The sequence below is a fragment of the Gymnoscopelus braueri genome (assembly GCF_963280865.1).
Source record: "Gymnoscopelus braueri genome assembly, chromosome: 13".
In the NCBI taxonomy this organism is placed as follows: domain Eukaryota; kingdom Metazoa; phylum Chordata; class Actinopteri; order Myctophiformes; family Myctophidae; genus Gymnoscopelus; species Gymnoscopelus braueri.
The window spans coordinates 40,718,681-40,737,201 of record NC_137615.1 but is presented as its reverse complement, the minus strand read 5'-3'; the positions used below and the strand labels follow the sequence as shown (position 1 = coordinate 40,737,201).

General features: G+C 41.4%; 1 protein-coding gene across 1 annotated transcript; it reads right to left on the bottom strand.

Annotated features, from left to right (window-relative positions):
• Nucleotides 1-7,677: 7,677 nt before the first annotated feature.
• LOC308098455 (somatostatin receptor type 5-like) lies at nucleotides 7,678-17,082 on the bottom strand. The gene is made up of 4 exons (XM_080446811.1): nucleotides 16,716-17,082; nucleotides 13,517-14,286; nucleotides 12,512-12,940; nucleotides 7,678-10,050 (listed from the first exon to the last, which is right to left on the bottom strand). Exons 2-4 carry the CDS (start codon nucleotides 14,228-14,230, stop codon nucleotides 9,967-9,969), a joined length of 1,227 nt encoding a protein of 408 aa, XP_080302937.1. The 5' UTR covers nucleotides 14,231-14,286; nucleotides 16,716-17,082; the 3' UTR covers nucleotides 7,678-9,966.
• Nucleotides 17,083-18,521: the final 1,439 nt, after the last annotated feature.

The following is an 18,521-nucleotide window of genomic DNA, read 5'->3' as shown; positions in this document are numbered from 1 at the left end:
ACTCTTATTCTGAAGAGCTCGTCCACCGGATGTTGTTGAGGCTTATAGTTGATGACCGAACACTTCTCTACCCATGCGAAGGAGAGAGGGGAAGCTAACTTGTGAGTAGTGTTCAAGAAGTAGTTGCACTGCAGTTTAAATGTTAATGCTGCTAGAATTCATTGAAATTAGTTATCTCTCGTGTAGCTGTCTGGCATCTATTTGCAGAGTAGGAAAACTCACTGTTCATGTTGATGCTAAAGTTGCAGCACTAAATTGCTGCCATCATCTCAATGTTCATGTTAGTGCTGAAGTTGCTGTACTAAATTGTACTAGATTGATGCCATCAACACGATGGTCTCCATTATGCTAAAGCTCCTCACTACATGCTTCTACTGTTCAGATTATGCTAGTCGTTCTTCAACTGCTACTAACTGACTGCTGATCATGATTAGGCTAAAACTGCTGACATTGTTTCTGCAGTCAATGCATGCTACTCATACTAGTGCCATCATGATGATCATGCTAATTATGTTGACTGCATTCCTAGGCTACTGCATTAATGCTACTCATTCTGAAATTGCTGGCAAAATGTCTGCTAATCATGATTATGCTAATGATGTGGACTACATTGCTACCACTGCTATAATCGACTAATGCTGCTAGTACTAAAATTGCTGCAAACGTGCCGATCATGAACATGCTAAGTTACTACTAGTGCTATGGCCACTACCTCATTAATACTGCATTCATCTACCTCACATTTAGCAATTGAAGCAATATCACGCAAAGTCATTTATCAGCATTCATTGATATTCTGCTTGTGTTTTTTTTTCCATGTCCGGCTTAATGCATGGTGATGGGATGCCTAATGCCGATGGGGCTGAGTGCTGTTCACCTTGGATACTGGGGAAGTCAGGTTTGCAGGCCTCCTGTCTTCAACAGTGACAGTGTCAGTGTCAAATCATGTAGCAGTTCAATTGCTCTAATATGTGGTGGAGGTAAAGTAGGCCGTTTCATATTACGATGAAATAATCAAATGAACTTGCAGTGCAGATTAGACGTTATTGGTTGCATTCTACCGTTGTTTATGCTTGTATTGCTAAATTACACTTGCTAAGGATCAGGATGAGCTAAAGGGATTCTCATTTTGCTGCATACACTTGGATAAGAGATGGTAGAGACGTTGTAGCTCAGGCTAACACAGTACGTTTGCTTCTTTGTAGAAGCTTTAGATTGTCGTAGCACAGCTGTTTGCTTATGTGGAAGCTTTAGATTGTTTGTAGCACAGGCTAGCTCAGCATATTTGCTTCTATGTGGAAGATTAGATTGTTGTAGCACAGGCTAGCACAGCATGTTTTGCCTATGTGGAGGCGAATTGTTTAGCACAAGCTATCACAGCATGTGTTGCTTCTTAAGTGGATAGCTCTGGATTGTTTGTAGCATAGGCTAGCACAGCATGTTTTGCTTCCCACGTGGGAGCTCGGATTGTTCGTAGCACAAGCTAATTCAGTTGTTTTGCTTATGTGGAAGCTTGGATGGTCGGTAGCACAAGCTAAACGCAGCATGTTTTACTTCCCATGCGTAAAGCTATCAAATTGATTGTAGCACAAGCTAACTCAGCATGGCTTGCTTATGGGGATAGCTCTGGATTGTGGTAGCACAAGCTATCATGGCATGCTTGCTTCCATGTGGAAGGTATATGGTACAGTGTATAGAAAAGTTGGTTGCCAAGTGATGTTGTCATGTTATGAGCAACAAGCTTACAGAAGTAAAGTTATTGCAACAGGATAGATGGTGGGGCTTTAGTAGAGTCAAGATATCAGTCATTTGTCAATGTTGGCTGGTGCGCACCAATCCGCGAAATATCTCGCAGGACTGATAAAGAGGGACTCCGATCCTGGCTGCTCCTGTTATCAATAGTTACACTATGTTGATGGGCTCTTTGCTTTTCTCATGCTTATCAAAAGCTGGGTGACTGGAAGTCTTTGTCCCCGTATAAAAGGCGCTGCTTTATCTGCCAGATTGGGATGCTCACGGCATATTTGGCACCACATCACGGTGTGTTCATCACTGGTGACGAGTGTTGCAGCGCAACCAGCAGCTTGCTGTGTGCAACTGACTGTGTCAGGATTGAGGCCACACTCGCGCATTGGCGTGCAGCATGCGTCCCCACACATCCACAGTGAAGCACGCACTTTTCACTGTGGATGTGTGAGTGGCTTCAGGAAGTAAATTCCTGTCCCAGCGGTCTATAACGGCGTCATCTCGTCCAGGGTGGCTTACCATGGTAATTGCAAGAATAATTCTGCTTCTGGTTCTAGATTCCAGGTTGAACTACCTACGCTTGGCAGCTCTGTGAGCTCTCAAGGCAGCGTGAGAGAGCTGCTCGAGATGTGGGCTTCTCAGTGTTCTCAGCACTATGCTGCATCATCTACTGTGCGGGCCAGCACAAGGCTCTTAAGGCAGCGTGAGAGAGCTGCTTGAGATGTGGGCTTCTCAATGTCTTCTCGGCACCTATGCTGCATCATCTACTGAGCTGCCTAGCCTCGCTGCTAAAACTCTGCTAAATCAATTCTGCCAACCCTCTGGCGTCTGGCTCTGTTGGGCCGATTCAGACTTGCAACAGATGGCATTTCGTGCTAAATCTATTAGGCTATGGATGGAGAGGGATATCGGCGTTAGTTAATATTATTCACATGTCTAATAATCTGCGTCAAGCTCTGCAAGCTATAATTTAAGCTTGTATACCATATTCTTTCTGCATCAACTGCTATGATGCTAATTGCTAACATGCTGCCACATGGCGCTTAACCCATTTAGACCAAGGCCGATTTATAAAATCGCCTTCTAAATCCTAACTAAGTTCTGGAAACTTCAAATAGTTATTAAAAAATATATATAAAATGCATGTTGCTATACGGTAAATGGCAACATGAACCCAAAATGGGTTAAATTGGTCATAGGATGGCCGGGCTAATCCAGAATTGCAATAACATTGTGTTTGTCTCTCCATCTGTAGGCCTAAACTTGAACTGGTTCACTGCAAAGCTGCGAGAGATCTACCCAAGCTGCGGGCTTTCTCCATCCTCCGTATTGGTGTAGCTACACCTGCAGCGCTGCTTGTCTTCTGCTTCTCTAAATCTATAGGGCGATGGTCCTCAGGAGCTTACGTAGATATTGGTTAATAAGGATGACATTCTGCAGGCAAAAAGCTCATGAGTATGAGTGCTCTCGCTGTTCTATCGCTAATTCAACAAATGCTGCTTGAGCATTATTGACGCTTTAATTACAACTCGGGTGGATTGCTGGGGATTTAGTTTAGTGGTGATGTCATGGTGCTAAAAAAAATTGGTTTATTCTATAGTGCTAAAAAATGTTGGGCTTTCCTTGGTAGCGCTAAAAAATGTTGGGCTTTCTATGGCAGCGTTAAAAAATGTTGGGTTTCTATGGCAGCATTAAAAAATGTTGGGTTTCTATGGCAGCGTTAAAAAATTGTTGGGTTTCTATGGCAGCGTTAAAAAAGATTTGGGTTTTCTATGGCAGCGTTAAAAAATGTTGGGTTTTCTATGGCAGTGTTAAAAAATGTTGGGTTTTTCTATGGCTATGCAGTCAGGCTAATCATATCAAGCTCAGTCTATTAGTAATTGCTGCTCCAGTTATCGTTGGGTACTGATTCAGATTTTAAGTAAAGATAGCACGTCTTTACACACATAGTCAGTACACTTTATTTATTATGGATGATAAACAATAGTTATCATTCATCTAGGATGACTCATTTATATATATATGTGTGTATATATATAGCAGATTTCTTTGAAAAAGAAATAAATATAGAATGTCCTCTTCAAATCCGATTTGGTGCGGCACAGCTGTGGACACCATATTAGGATATCGTCTAGGACTCCTGAATTCAGGGATCAGCAGGTACCTGGATTCATCAGGCTTGTTGAACACATGGCGCATGCTGCATTTGCAAGTTAAACTTAAAAAATTAAATGTGAGGAACACTATCATGTTAGTAAGAAACAAGTCATGGAGCTCCACCATTCTCACAGATGGTTGGTCCGGCGTCAGGCCCTGTGCTCTCAAGCCGTTTTGGGGGTTCTTGCTGTTTTGGGGGTTTAATTCATTCCCTGTAAATGCTAATTGGCATGTAACATTCATTAAAATGTTATCCTTACAGGGAATGAATGGATTCAGAGGCCTGACGCCAAACTATGCTTACTCTTGTTTCTATACCATGCTCAAGCTTGCTAAATATATATTGCTAATAAATATATATTCTAATCCAATCTAAGAGTTGTCTGACTGAAATGAGGCGCAGTTTACGGAGCTAGTTCAGGCCAGGCAACTCAAGGGATTGGGCTAACCGATCAGGTGACTAAGTCACATGCACTCTTCTCCTGGTCGGTGAGTTATAAGTAATGCTCTGCCTACCTGTTCAGTCTGGTTGCGCTCTTCTGCTGCTCTGACGTGCGACGCTGCTGCTGCTGCTGCTGCCGAGATCCTGCCGGATCTGCTGCCCTTGCTTGCTACGTATGCTGCTGACCATGAATAGTCTCATCCCACCGCCTCCCCGGCATCCACCTGTAGGCTCTGTTTCTAGATCCCCTTGGGGGTTTAATTCATTCCCTGTAAATGCTAATTGGCATGTAACATTCATTAAAATGTTATCCTTACAGGGAATGAATGGATTCAGAGGCCTGACGCCAAACTATGCTTACTCTTGTTTCTATACCATGCTCAAGCTTGCTAAATATATATTGCTAATAAATATATATTCTAATCCAATCTAAGAGTTGTCTGACTGAACTTAGTATACATGTAAGCAAGTGCCCCCTTGCAATAGTTAAAAAGGTTTGCAATAATCAACTTTTGTGGATGTTCTTTCCTCAGTTTTCTGGCATTCCTTTAGCTACACAACAGCACCACAGCTATAGCCTGGCATTGGCCAGACTGATAACGTGGATTCACTCTCACTTTCCTCCCCGGTATCAGTCTGGACTTAGGCCCATAGGGAGCGAGTATGAGAAATCAGAAAATTATTTTGATGCTTTTCACTGTTTTACGGACAGCAGTTGAAACGCATTCGCTGATTGGCCCTATAATTTTCGGATTTCTCATACTCGCTCCCTATGGGCCCAAGTCGAGACTTATTAAAAATAAAAATATAGCTTTGGAATAAAATTATGGCGGCTTTGGAAAGCCAAACTAATCCTTGAGAGTAATAAATCACTGCACCACACACGTTCAGGCCATAATGTAGTCTGTTTTGTCTGTAGCCTTTGTTTTTGTAAAATAACACCTGGATTGACAGCATAAATCCGCATGCCTATTGAATGGAGCTTTCATTTATTATTTTATGTCTATAAGACAAGCACACGTATCAAGTCCTGAAGCCATGAAGAAAATGAATGCTAATAGCAGAAGAGTGTGGTGCAGGTCCTTGCTGCAATATCATGTACACATGAAATCCTGAGTGTTAATTTAACTTTACAGTGCACACTATTTTGACCATTGCCTATTAGAAGCAAACAAACGAGAAAGAATACAGTGAGATGGCAGTTAGTGTGCAGTTATTTTAGAAACTGAATTCATGAAATGACCTGTAACTTTGACCTGTAACTATAGGCACCTAAAGTTACTGCCATGTGTTGTTGTCAATACAGATGGAATGCTAAAATAAGTTAAACATAGGTTGTGCAGATTGTGTGACCATTTAAGAAAATATTGACGTGAGGATGTTGTCTGGAGCGGTATATAACTCCACAGGACATGCTTTGGGCCAGACAGGATGTTCCATTACATTGCATTATAAGGCTGCTACTCGAGTACAAATCTCATACTTTGATCTTTGCCTAATTGTATCTTTCTGTTTTCTGAGTATACCCAAATACTGAATTTCTTTGACAGAGGCGTTGCAGTTCTACTACGCCTGCCCCACATGTGAAAACTGTTGCTATAATGATGTACACGGAAAGTGTTTTTTGCATCGACTGTTTTGCACCAACTGACAAGCAATTAAAACTGTTGTGGTCCCTGAATTTCTACAATGCAAGCATGCAGTGGTGGAAAAAGTACAGAAATTTGGTACTGAAGTAAAAGTATCAATACAGCAATGTAGAAATACTCCATTACAAGTAAAAGTCCGTAATTCAAAATTTACTTGAATAAAAGTACAATAGTTGCCTTTGAGATGTAGTGGAGTAGAAGTAAAAGTATTGGAAATTGGAAATACTTCAGTGAAGTAAAAGTACCTTTTGCACCAACTGACAAGCAATTAAAACTGTTGTGGTCCCTGAATTTCTACAATGCAAGCACGCAGTGGTGGAAAAAGTACAGAAATTTGGTACTGAAGTAAAAGTATCAATACAGCAATGTAGAAATACTCCATTACAAGTAAAAGTCCGTAATTCAAAATTTAATTGAATAAATGTACAATAGTTGCCTTTGAGATGTAGTGGAGTAGTAAAAGTATTGGAAATTGGAAATACTTCAGTAAAGTAAAAGTACCTCAAAATTGTACCTCAGTAAATGTACTTAGTTACTTTACACCACTGAAAACAAGCAAGCAAGTGAGTCAGGTAAGGTCATACAGTCTGAGTTACTAACCGCCCTTCCAGGTACCTTACCCTGACCTTAGACATAGTTTCAGATAGTTTCAGTGCACCGTCAGCCTCACATTCTCTTTGATGAGACAAGGGTTTCATTTCTGCCCTTCTGTCTGACATTGGGCTTTAATGGAAGATGCATGATTGACCACAAACACCTGCAGGTGAGTGGATGTGAGGGTCCGTCTCTGAGGAAAGGGCAGCCCGTGTTTCTACCTTGACACCTGGCAGAGGCTGCCAGAAGAAAGGGTTGTCAGTAAACAAACGCTGGGAATAAGGGCAGTGGAGGAGAAGAAAGGCACGAGGACTGAGATGCGGTGGGGTGGGGTGGGTGGAGTTTTTTTTTAAAGGGGAACTCCTATTATTCTGTTGTGAGGAGACCAGCAACTCTCAATACGAAATGCATTAACCACTTGAAACCTAGCATCCCTATTCTGGGAGGAGCATTGGCCGGAGAGATTTGGTGCAGAGTGGAAGAAAAAAAAAACTGAGGACCAAGTTCGGAGCCGAACCCTGGTCATCAAGTATTAGTTTACTAAGTGTAGAGGGTAGTTTTAAGTGGTGTCATTATCCTTTGAGACACACTATACGGATATTTGGGGACAGCGATAAATAAAGAAGTGTTTTTTTCCCGGTCCTAGCTCAAAACTATGCATAACACTGCAGGGACCCGCAACAACAACCATCTTATGAAAAAGTAAGACATCTATGACTTCCAGATATGATTTTTTCAAGTGCCTGAGCCACAAAGAGGAGCCAAACCCATGCAAGCGCCTTTGTTTGCACCCACAACAACACTCTCACATGACATGACATCGATTCCCTTCACCTAGTCGCATGTATTAGCACTGGACATCACTGAGGCAAAAATAATAGCCTTTTTTTTAACATTTCAAAAATAGCTACAACAAACTATAAAGGACTTAAGTGGCTAAGAAGCATTATGTCAGATTTTCACATGTCCGAGAGAGGAAGGTGCAGGAATTTAATAAAAAGCAAAGGTTAACAAGAATAGTACATGAGGGGAAAAAACGTATCTAGACAGAGGCATTATGAAAATGAATTCAAATATGAGCCAGATCGCTCTAGTTTTACATATATTTATTAAGCTGCACCGCTGAATGTGATATGCTGTTGATTTTTCACAATGTTGAGATCACCGGCTTATTTCAGAACTAGACATTTAACACAAACCTTACAATTTCATTTTGATGATGTAGTGCAGAGGTTCCCAACCTTTTCTCGATCAGTGCCCGTGCACTTGAAAACCTTGAAGGCGTTCGCGACCCTCTGGGTGGGCCACATGCATTTTCAGAGCATGTTTATATTAATGATCAATCAATCGATTGTGTTTTCCGGCTTGGATCAATGGAACTAACGTAGTATACTAAGTTCCTATATATCGGAATGAAAACAACATTTTCAAGGTTTTAAAGAAATACGATACCTGACATTTTTGTTTCACATTATTATTTTTACATTAGTATTATCATTACAATCTTTTTCAATGATTTGGGATACTTGCAACCCCGGCCCAAAGGTTGGGAATCGCTGATGTAATATACAGTAATATATAGAATAACACCGGGCTGAATGGAGTGTGCTGTTTAGCGCACAACCACAGAATTACATATATGTTCATCCCGTGTGTACAGTTTATAACAAGTTCTTCTGAATGAATCAACCCTGTCTTCTTGTTTTATTTCCTTTCACAACTTACACCTCTGTTACACTCTGAAATGAACACTCTAGAGTGTACCATTCATAATATTTATAGATACAACAAACAACTGAAGTGGATTCAAATGGTGAAACCAATTAGGTTTCAGGGTTTTCAGTTCAAACCCACTGGTCAGGTTGTTTTCATGATAATAACAAGTGTAGGCTGATGTTATGTACACGTCACTCAGTACAACTCTGGTATGGATAAACGCATAGCTTCAGCATTACCTCAGCAAAACATTTATGTAGCATATATATATATATATATATATATATATATATATATATATATATACATATATATATACACACACACACACACACACACACACACACACACACACACACACACACACACACACACACACACACACACACACACAAACTGCATGTCTAAATTGTTCTTTGTTACTGTAGGTAGGTTACAGTAATCTTAAACACATGTCCCTTCTACTGTTTTGTGGCTCAGTCTGAAACGTAAATGTGCCCTAATATTGATCCATTTCTTTGCTAGCAAAGCATCATATCACTGAACTGACACAAAGCACAAAGCTCATTGGATCTAGTTACAATAAACCAAATCATTCACCATTGAATAAAAAGGCACACATCAACATGCGGGGGTTGTACTGTAATTGTCAATACAGTGTGAGCATTCAGTTGAACAATTTTCAGTAGTACATTGCAAGCAAATTGTTTTCACATACACTGTATTTATAATGCCTGATTTATACTTATAGTTGCCCGCTGGTGTCACACACCGAAAATAGCTGACCTACAAGCTCACAACGCATCGCAGCGTGACGTGTTGTGAACTTGTAGACACTGACATGCTAGCTACCAAGTATAACTCACGCTTAACACAAATACATCTCATACTAGTTACAAGGCAGCATGCTTACAGGTTTAACTTCAGCTTGCAGCTGGCAATGGATGAAACATTTCAGGTGGAAACGCTGTGGAGACTGTTTTTGGAGCTTCATTTATGTATGCAATTGTCCAACACTATGTAAGGTTGTCTTAGAGGTGAAATCTATACCCCCCAAAATGTAAAAGTGCTTTCCATTTCCTCTGGTGTTTGGAACAACGGGGAGAGGAGAGTGCAATAGTTGTGGGAGTGCAGACATGATTGACAACAAAAGTACACAATTTCCCCTATTTTGTCCTGCCTCACAGCAACCTACACTGCCGTTTATCAAATTCGATTTTAAAGATATTTTTGGGGCTTTTCTGCCTTTATTGAATAGTACAGTTGAGAGTGACAGGAAACGGGGAGATAGAGGGGGAGTGACACGCAGCAAAGGTCGTCGGCCTCGGAAATCGAACCCGCAACTCGCATTGGAGCCTACAGTACATGTGGTACGTCCCTAACCACTTGACCATCGGCGCCCCAACACCCATATTTTAAACAAAAAACATTCTTTGTGTTGATACATCAATCTGACTCAGGCAAAAACAAGGAGCAACACAAAACAAAATGCATAATTCAGTACCGTATTGTTTTTGTCTGTTACCCTGCTCCTGTCTTGCATCAATATCTTTCAGTCAGACAGAAGTAGCAATGATTGAATACAGCGGGGAAAGGGAATCAAAAATCTTCAGGGTTCCAGCCGCAGATGTGTCAAATCCGGGTCCTGCTCGGAGACACCACTCATAGCGTTGACTTGTCAATCAGTACTGTTTCTGCAGGCAAGAGCTCCACCTTGATATTCCCACAAGGTCCCGTCTGGATGCTCTGTCGAGACAAGGTTATGGATAGAGGCATAAGTCACAAACAACAAGACATAAGTGCTCAGTAAGCAAAAGCTTGACCTGGCTGAACTGCCTGTCTTATTTTATCAAAACAAACTCCCCTCTCTCAGCCTGGCTTTGTTGGTATGTTGGTAGCCATTGTATCCGCTCACAATCATGCGTCACCCTGCATACAGGTTCAAAAAATCCACACAGAGTTAGGATGATCTGCTTTCTGTTACTTTGCCCGACATGCTTGGAATTATGCTTCAAAAACATAATAAGTTCCATGGCTTAATTGCCATTTTTAATGCTCTCATGTTTTATTAATCTATTTTTCTTTGCATGGTCAATTCACACACTTATTTATTTATATTTTTCCTTTAGTGCCGTAATTGTGTTTGCATTTATTGTATGTCTAGCTCTGCACCATTGAAAGTGAGGGTTTGCTCTTCCGGGGTTTTAGATAAATAAATGAGTAATTCCTGTGAAATGTTTGTGTTGATGTTTAATGAACCCGGGGTCGTGTCTCTGCTCTTTGTTATGGCTAGCGGGCGTCAGGCAGACTTTGAGGAGACACACAAACAAGCACAGTGACATTAACATCAGACTAGGAGTGTTCTGAGTTCTGGCTGCATTAACTCCAACCCCATGGAATCAGAGTGTGGTTCAGAGAACACGCACACGTACTGTACACACGTCGTCTCTCTCTCTCTCACAAACACACACACACACACACACACACACACACACACACACACACACACACACACACACACACACACACACACACACACACACACACACACACACAGACTGAGACACAGGACTTTTTTTTTTTTAAACAAGGAAAAAAAGAAAACAACAACTAGAAAATACTGTATTTTATTTATCTTATATTTTCTATATCTAGATCAAATGAAAGAATGTTCAGATTATGGTTAATGTATGCTCTGCCGCGACGGTGTCGCATATCAAAGATAGCCGATATACAAGCTCAAAATGCATTGCATCGCGACCTGACAATCTATGCAGGCTCGTTACCTAGCCTCAATCTCCAGGCTTTTATTTTTTTGTTTTGCTAAAAAATAAAAGCCTGGACCAGCGAGTCGGTGTTTCGGGCATAGGAAGTGTTTCATTTCCCTAACCAACCAGAGTGCAGTGGGAGTCGCTCCAAATGTTGTGTTGACGGAGCGGGGGCTGACGGACAGATCGGTGAACGCATTCTCTCTCCGGAGATGTTAAACCCGCCCATCTATGCCAGATATGAGCCACGCTATGGCAGTCTACGCGTTACCTAACGAGCGTCACCAGTGATAGCTATATCTGGTCATTACAGCGATCTGTTATGCAATTCCTAGAAGTCAGTTTGAAATGAAACAGACTTGCTGGAACCATGCCCTGCAACAAATACAGCATGGTTTCAGCTGCGGAGCTCTGTCACAGTCATAACAAACATAAGAGTAGGAGCATTTATTCACGGTCATATACACAGCAGTGTACATGTACTGTACACTGCTGCGGTCGCAAGGTTACAGCTAAAGCCTAATTCATACTCCGTAGTATGATGGTGCTGTATGCCCCCCCCCCCCCCCAAAACGTAAACTAAAAAGAAAGAAGGGAGTGTATGCGGTGAACAAGCAGACTCAGATACAGTTAACTACGATAGATTTTTCAATTCGTCGATTTGAAACGCCACACATTTATATCGACAATATCAAGTGGGCAGAAATCTCTCTCTCTCTGTAAAGTATTTTTAAATAAATATATACAATTATTTCTTGGGCCATGCTGATAGCTGACCGGATAATGAATTGAGCACATAAAATGCACGGTCGGTTTGATTCGGTGACGTGTGTTTCATGTCAGCATAAAACAAATCTTTAAGAAACAATGTTTTCTTTTTTCACATAATTGTTTGCATTATTTTGAGACCATATATAGTAGAGGGACAAGAAACTAAGGGCAGATATAGGGAAGGACACACAACACAGGTCCCCTGCTGAGATCGAACCGGAGACATCGTGGTTATGCAGCAATACGCACCCCATCACGCTGCTTTCTTATTGCTACTGTACAGTGGTGTAAAGTAACTAAGTACATTTATTCAAGTACTTAAGAACAATTTTGAGGTACTTTTACTTTACTGGACTATTTCCAATTGTCTATACTTTTACTTCTACTCCACTACATCTCAGAGCCAAATATTGTACTTTTACTCAACTACAATTATTTGAAAACTTTAGTTACTATTACTTTGCAGATATAAATTATTACGTTATAAAATATACATTAACCACTTTAGCCCTATTTTATACATTTTAGTACTTTTACTTTTGGTACTTTAAGTACATTTTGATACCAATACCTGACTTATACTTGTAACAGAGTACTTCTACATTGCAGTATTGATACTTTTACTTAAGTAAAACATTTGAGTACTTTTCCCACCACTGCTACTGTACCTGGCCAGTCTGCACGTGTCCATTCTGCCCATGGCTCCTGGGTGAAAAGAGTTGACCGCGGCGTGGGTCGGCCTTCTGATCCCCTTGAAGCGCCGAAGAGCGCGATGTGATCTGCTCCGTGGTGCCGACACCGTTGACCGAGCGGACACAAAGCACCTTCCGGAAACTCTGCCTGAAGTTGTCGGAGAGGAAACCGTAGAGGACCGGGTTGGCACAGGAGTTGACGTAGGTAAGTATAACGAGGATGAAGTAGACGGCAGCCATGACATTGGTCTCGGGGATGATGTAGACCAGGTTGACGATTTGCGTGACGAAGAACGGCAGCCAGCAGAGGATGAACACCAACACGATGATCACCACCATGCGTGTCACCTTGCGCTCTGACTTGCGTCGCTTCGTATGGCCTACACGCGCACTCGCCGTCCTCACCTGAAACGCAGTAGTTTTGTGATTATGTTTGTTTGAGACAGTGACAAGACAGAACAAAGTTCAGACATAGTACAAGTACAGACAATTGAATCTGCACGTAACCCATTAAGACCTGAAGCCGATTCTACAAAATCTTAACAGTTCTTTGAAAAAAACTATGTTTCTATATCAGTGGTTCTCAAACTTTTTCATGTCAAGGATCCCCAAAATGATATGTATTTGGCTGTGGACCCCCATCTCAAAATGTCTTGTTCCAGGGATGTTTGCTTTAAAAGAATATAAATATATTAATTTGCACAGATTTTCAAGATTTTTCGAAAATAGCAGATCTACAAGCTCGTAGCGCAGCACTCGGTGCCGCGCTATGAGCTTGTATATCTGCTATTTTTTAATAGCCAAGGTGTAAAATAATGCTTTTTAGCTCAAATAAAAAAATGACACAGATGCTTCTCCCGGTCTTAAAGGGTATGTCTCAATGCACCTAATAATCATTCATAATGCACAAAGTTAATGTCAGCGGTCAGAAGAGGGGGCACAGGGGAGGGGGACTTGACAAACTGAATCCCACCCACTTACCTTAATGACAATGAGCAGATAGCACAGGCAGATGATGAGCAGGGGACCAAAGAACCCGAGGATGGCCGTGTAGAGGATGAAGGCGGTGGACCACGTCTCCTGTGGTTCGGGCCAACTGATGTTGCAGGAGTTGAACCGTTCCTGCACATCCGAGTAGATGGTGACCGGCAACACCACCAGGAAGGACACCACCCACACCATGCTGTTTATCACCATGGCGACCTGCGGCCTCCGCCACCTGGAGCTGCGCATGGGGTGCACCACGGCCAGGTAGCGGTCGATGGTCATGACCGTGAGGCAGAAGGTGGAGGTGAACTGACTCATACTGTCGGCAGTCATGTACACCTTGCACAGGAACTCCCCGAACGGCCAGTAGGAAAGCACACTCTGGGTGCCCAGGAAGGGAATCCCTAGGATGTAGAGTTCATCAGCCAGGGCTAAGTTCAGAATGTACATGTTTGTCACCGTTTTCATCTTGGCGTAGCGCACCACAACGTAGATAACCAGCGTGTTCCCCAGAAGACCCACCAAGAAGACGGTGATGTAGATTACAGCCGTGACCACTGTGCCGCTGCCATTGAAGGGCATGGCCTCCTCGGAGACATTGTGATGTGAGCCGTTGGCGATGGTGGAGTAGCCTGTAGAGTAAGGTCTCAGTGTGGCCGCTGACGCGTTCACATCAGTCGCCGCCGACATCCAGCTTGAGTAATTCATCTTGGAGGTCAAGTCAAGGGGTCGTTTTAGATGAGATTAATAAAAATCACTGAGCCCTAAGGAAAGAGGCACAGACTTTCATTTGCAATGATTACACGGCACACTTAAAGTAATTATGGTCTTGATCTGCTGTAGAGTAGGCTATTATGGAAAGTTTCATGAGATAACTTTTGTTATGATTTGGTGCTGGCTATATAAAAATGTACTTATTTATATATATATATATATATATATATATATATATATATATATATATATATATATATATATATATATATATATATATATATATATATATATATATATATATATATATAAATATATATAAAAAAATCTAAACACATTTTAAATCTTTGTTTGCATAGTTTATTGTATTGCAATGATATGATTGCAATGTATCATACAGTAGTCTATACAGTGTGTGGCAATAATTCTGACATTTACACATTTAATTAATACATGTGTGGTGAGGTGTTGTTTTTTACTCTACTGTGCACAATTATTGCACCCACAGAAGCACATGGAGGTGTACATATTTACTGTACTAAGTGTGGGGGAGAGAATTTCCATTGGCATATGGCCAACCTGCCATTTCTCTTAATGGGAAGGTACACTTTGGAGCAAGACAGTGTTGGTTAAGCAGGTGTTCAAGCACTGCCCTTGCCAGTCAATGTAGCCCATAGTTAAAAGAAAAGGGTGAATTTCAATTAACCACCTGCAGTAACTTTGTAAAACAAACATACACTATAATGTAAACTAAGCAGTGGTTCTCAAAGTGGAACCCATGGACTCTCAGGGTTCCTTTGGGAACTAAATGGACCCTTATAGGTCTGTCAGAGTTAAGGGGAGACCTTGAAATGTTTTGAAAGTTTGAGATGAACCATTGATGTAAAGCACGTCTTGCGTGACCTTATAACAGTCAGTTAGCTCATGACATGCTGTTCTGAGGCCAACTGTGTTGTACAAACAGTGGTTTGACGTCGACAGTGAATTGAACCACACTCCAAAAACACAGCAATGACGCGCAGCCCGCATCCCTTATACTGTTGGGGAAACAAACATTTGTGATGATGGCCAGTCCCTGAGCTGCAGCCTGGGGCTGGACACGTCTGTTTACTCACGGGGGGATGTTGGGGCTATGCGAAGTGTTTTGAGACAACTTGTTGTGATTTGCCAATATAACATTGAATTGAAATTGATTTGAATTTACAACCGGGCGTTTAACGTCGTGCACATTTTAAAAAAACACACACACACAAAGAAGTTTTCAGTGTGGTTGACTGCGTCATATAGCCCATTGTTTCCCAAACACGATAGGCTACTGGGGTCGGGACTCGGGACCCATTTGTGGGTCGCGGACACATTCTTATGGGTCACGAGTATAAATATCCCTTTTATTTTTCTTATTTCCTAGATTTAGTTTTTAATTAGCCTGTTTATAAATAAATTAAAAAAATGTCCCCCCAAAAATCTAAAGTTTTCATGAATTAAAAACATTCCAGGTTTTCAAAATAATTTCATAAATAAATGCAAAAAAAAAAATCTACGAATATTTAAGAAGTAGTGAGAATAGTCAACCTACAAGCCCACAATGCGTTGCATAGCAACCCAGTGTGAGCTTGTAGATCTGCTATTTTCACTAGTTTGGGTACCGCGGGCAAACGTCATATTTCTCTTTTGGGTCTCGAGCTAAAAAGTTTGGGAACCACTGACTGATCTAGCCTTTAGTAGGCCTACAGCCTATATCAAATGTTGATATATCTGCTGTATAACCTAATTATTAGAGCCGATTATGTCCCATATCATATGCTACACTAAATTGAATTGCTCTTGCTTCTGTCATGTGATGTGAAACGATCAAAAGGAATAATTATCAGACGTGTTTAGAGGAATTAGGCAAATATAGTGTTTTGCCTGAGATATCAGTTAAATTAGGCTATACATAAAACTTGTGTCATAATCAAGCCGATTCTCTTCATGAAACCAATATTACAATATTAGATACATTGCCCCATATAAAAAGATATTTCTTTCTTCCTGTCTTTCTTTCATCCATCAATTGTGTCCTGGAAGGACAGAATCATGACCACTGGTTCCCAAACATTTTAGCTCGAGATCCAAAAGAGAAATTTGATGTCTACCCGGGTCCCAAAGCTATGATGAAAATAGCAGATCTACAAGCTCATGTCACTAGGATGCGTTGTGAGCTTGTTGATCGGCTATTTTCACTACTTCTTAAACATTTGTTTTTTAATTTATGGAATTTATTTGATTCCCCCCCCCCCCCTTTATTTATTAGAAAAATCATTTAATTTGTTTTTGATTCAGGAACAAATGTAATGTTTTAAATAACAATAATCAAAAACAAAATAATTATGGATATTACTTGTGACCCATGAAAATGTGTCCGCGACCCACAAATGGGTCCCGACCCAGTGTTTGAGAAACAGTGGCCTAATAGTCTTGTTACTGTAGCCTTACGTACCCGTGATGTTCTCTGGTGAAGCAGTGATTCGCTGTCCAAGGTGCTGATCCGTTGGCACCGCTCGAATCTCCAACAAGGTTTTACAAACTTCTTCAACTGCCAAAATCTGCCCTTATTTTATCCTCTGCGGTTTCAAATGACACCGTCTTACACCCGCATGCATCTTCAGACATTTTGTCAAAACTAACTCGCTCCAAATTCCATCTTTAGAAGGATCATGGTCGACTGAATTGACATCATTATGTATTTATCTTTAGCTGTCGTGTGTGTTTTTCTTTTTTTTGCCTAAAGTAGCCAACTAAAACAAAACAGATGTCAGATTCCTGCAGAAACGTGGATGATGGTCTGAGCAGTGGCGCTATCCTCAAGGAGTGGGGCCACGATGCGCTTCGAGGAGCCTATTTATGAGTGGAAAACGTCACCGCACAAGACCCACCCATTGACATTCTGAGAGAGCAGCACTCTCGACAAGCTCACAATGCAAAGTAACATGTTGTGAGCTTGTCGATCTGCTATTTTTGATGGGGATCTGATATCAGCTGTTTGTTGTTGTTTTTTCCCCCTCTTTTAATATCCGCAGAGATTAACACTCTTTCAGTACTGTGATATAAACGAGTCTAGACTTTAAGATACAAACGCATGACACATGCAGTTATAGCCTACAGGCTTATAACAGGAGAGAGAGAGAGAGAGAGAGAGAGAGAGAGAGAGAGAGAGAGAGAGAGAGAGAGAGAGAGAGAGAGAGAGAGAGAGAGAGAGAGAGAGAGCGAGAGAGAGGGAGAGGGAGGGGGGTAGAGAGATAAAGAGAGAAAGAGAGAGAGAGAGAGAGAGAGGGGAGAGAGAGGGAGAGAGAGAGAGAGGGAGGGAGAGAGGGAGGGAGGGAGAGAGAGAGAGAGAGAGAGAGAGAGAGAGAGAGAGAGAGAGAGAGAGAGAGAGAGAGAGAGAGAGAGAGAGAGAGAGAATGAAATCCAAAAATGATCTGTCCCACTCAATTCACTTTGATAACCTTGTTATCAGTGTGTGGCTGTGGGTCTGCTCAGCTCCATCCAGTGAAGTGGATACATGGAGGGCATTGTGGACACAGCAAAACCCAGCATGTTAACCACAGTAACCCATGTTCCTGCTTTGGGCAGGGACAAAAATTCAAAGGTTCAAATGCTTTCTTTCTTTTTCTTCAGAAATAGTGAAAATAGCCGATGTACAAGCTCACAACCGTAGATAAGCTATTTCTGCTATTGTACAACGATATACATAGCCTACGTAGGCTTGTATGCGTAGTCACAACACAAATTGCACAGCCATCCCAACAGGAATGACATCATGCTCAACACACAGGATACAAATATGCATTTTTCCTTTTCTTCTCAACATTCCAGAATACCTCAGAGGAACGTTGTTCTGTGAGAAAGTAATTACTTAATCCTTATACTGTATTGGGAATAAGTCGTTAATTTAACTCTGAGCATACAAATACAAAATTAACTAACTTTTGATTAGTTTCTTTTTAAAACCTCATAGGCCTAGACTACGTGAGTGGTACTGACCTGCAGTGACCCCATCAGATTTATGACAGTGCTATGTGTGTAAACAGTAGATGCTGACACACAGAGCGGTGTGTGAGGGTCTGTCCTGGAGTAACAGCTGTTAGGAGGTGCTCCTCGGGTGCCAGGACAATTCTGCACGGTACAATAACAATATGACATCAACCTGGCAGTCCGGCACCAATGTGACCACTGCCATTATTTGTGAAACTCAGTGTGGAAGAAGTACTCAGATTCTTTCATTTAACTATACTGTCAACTTTGC

What these genes read in the sequence shown, in the direction of transcription:
- LOC308098455 (XM_080446811.1), bottom strand. Translation starts at nt 14,230, where the DNA reads ATGAATTACTCAAGCTGGATGTCGGCGGCGACTGATGTGAACGCGTCA. An exon ending in ATCTGCTCATTGTCATTAAG is followed by an intron (nt 12,941 to 13,516) that starts GTAAGTGGGTGG and finishes ACTGCGTTTCAG; the next exon opens with GTGAGGACGGCGAGTGCGCG. An exon ending in GACACGTGCAGACTGGCCAG is followed by an intron (nt 10,051 to 12,511) that starts GTACAGTAGCAG and finishes TTGTCTCGACAG; the next exon opens with AGCATCCAGACGGGACCTTG.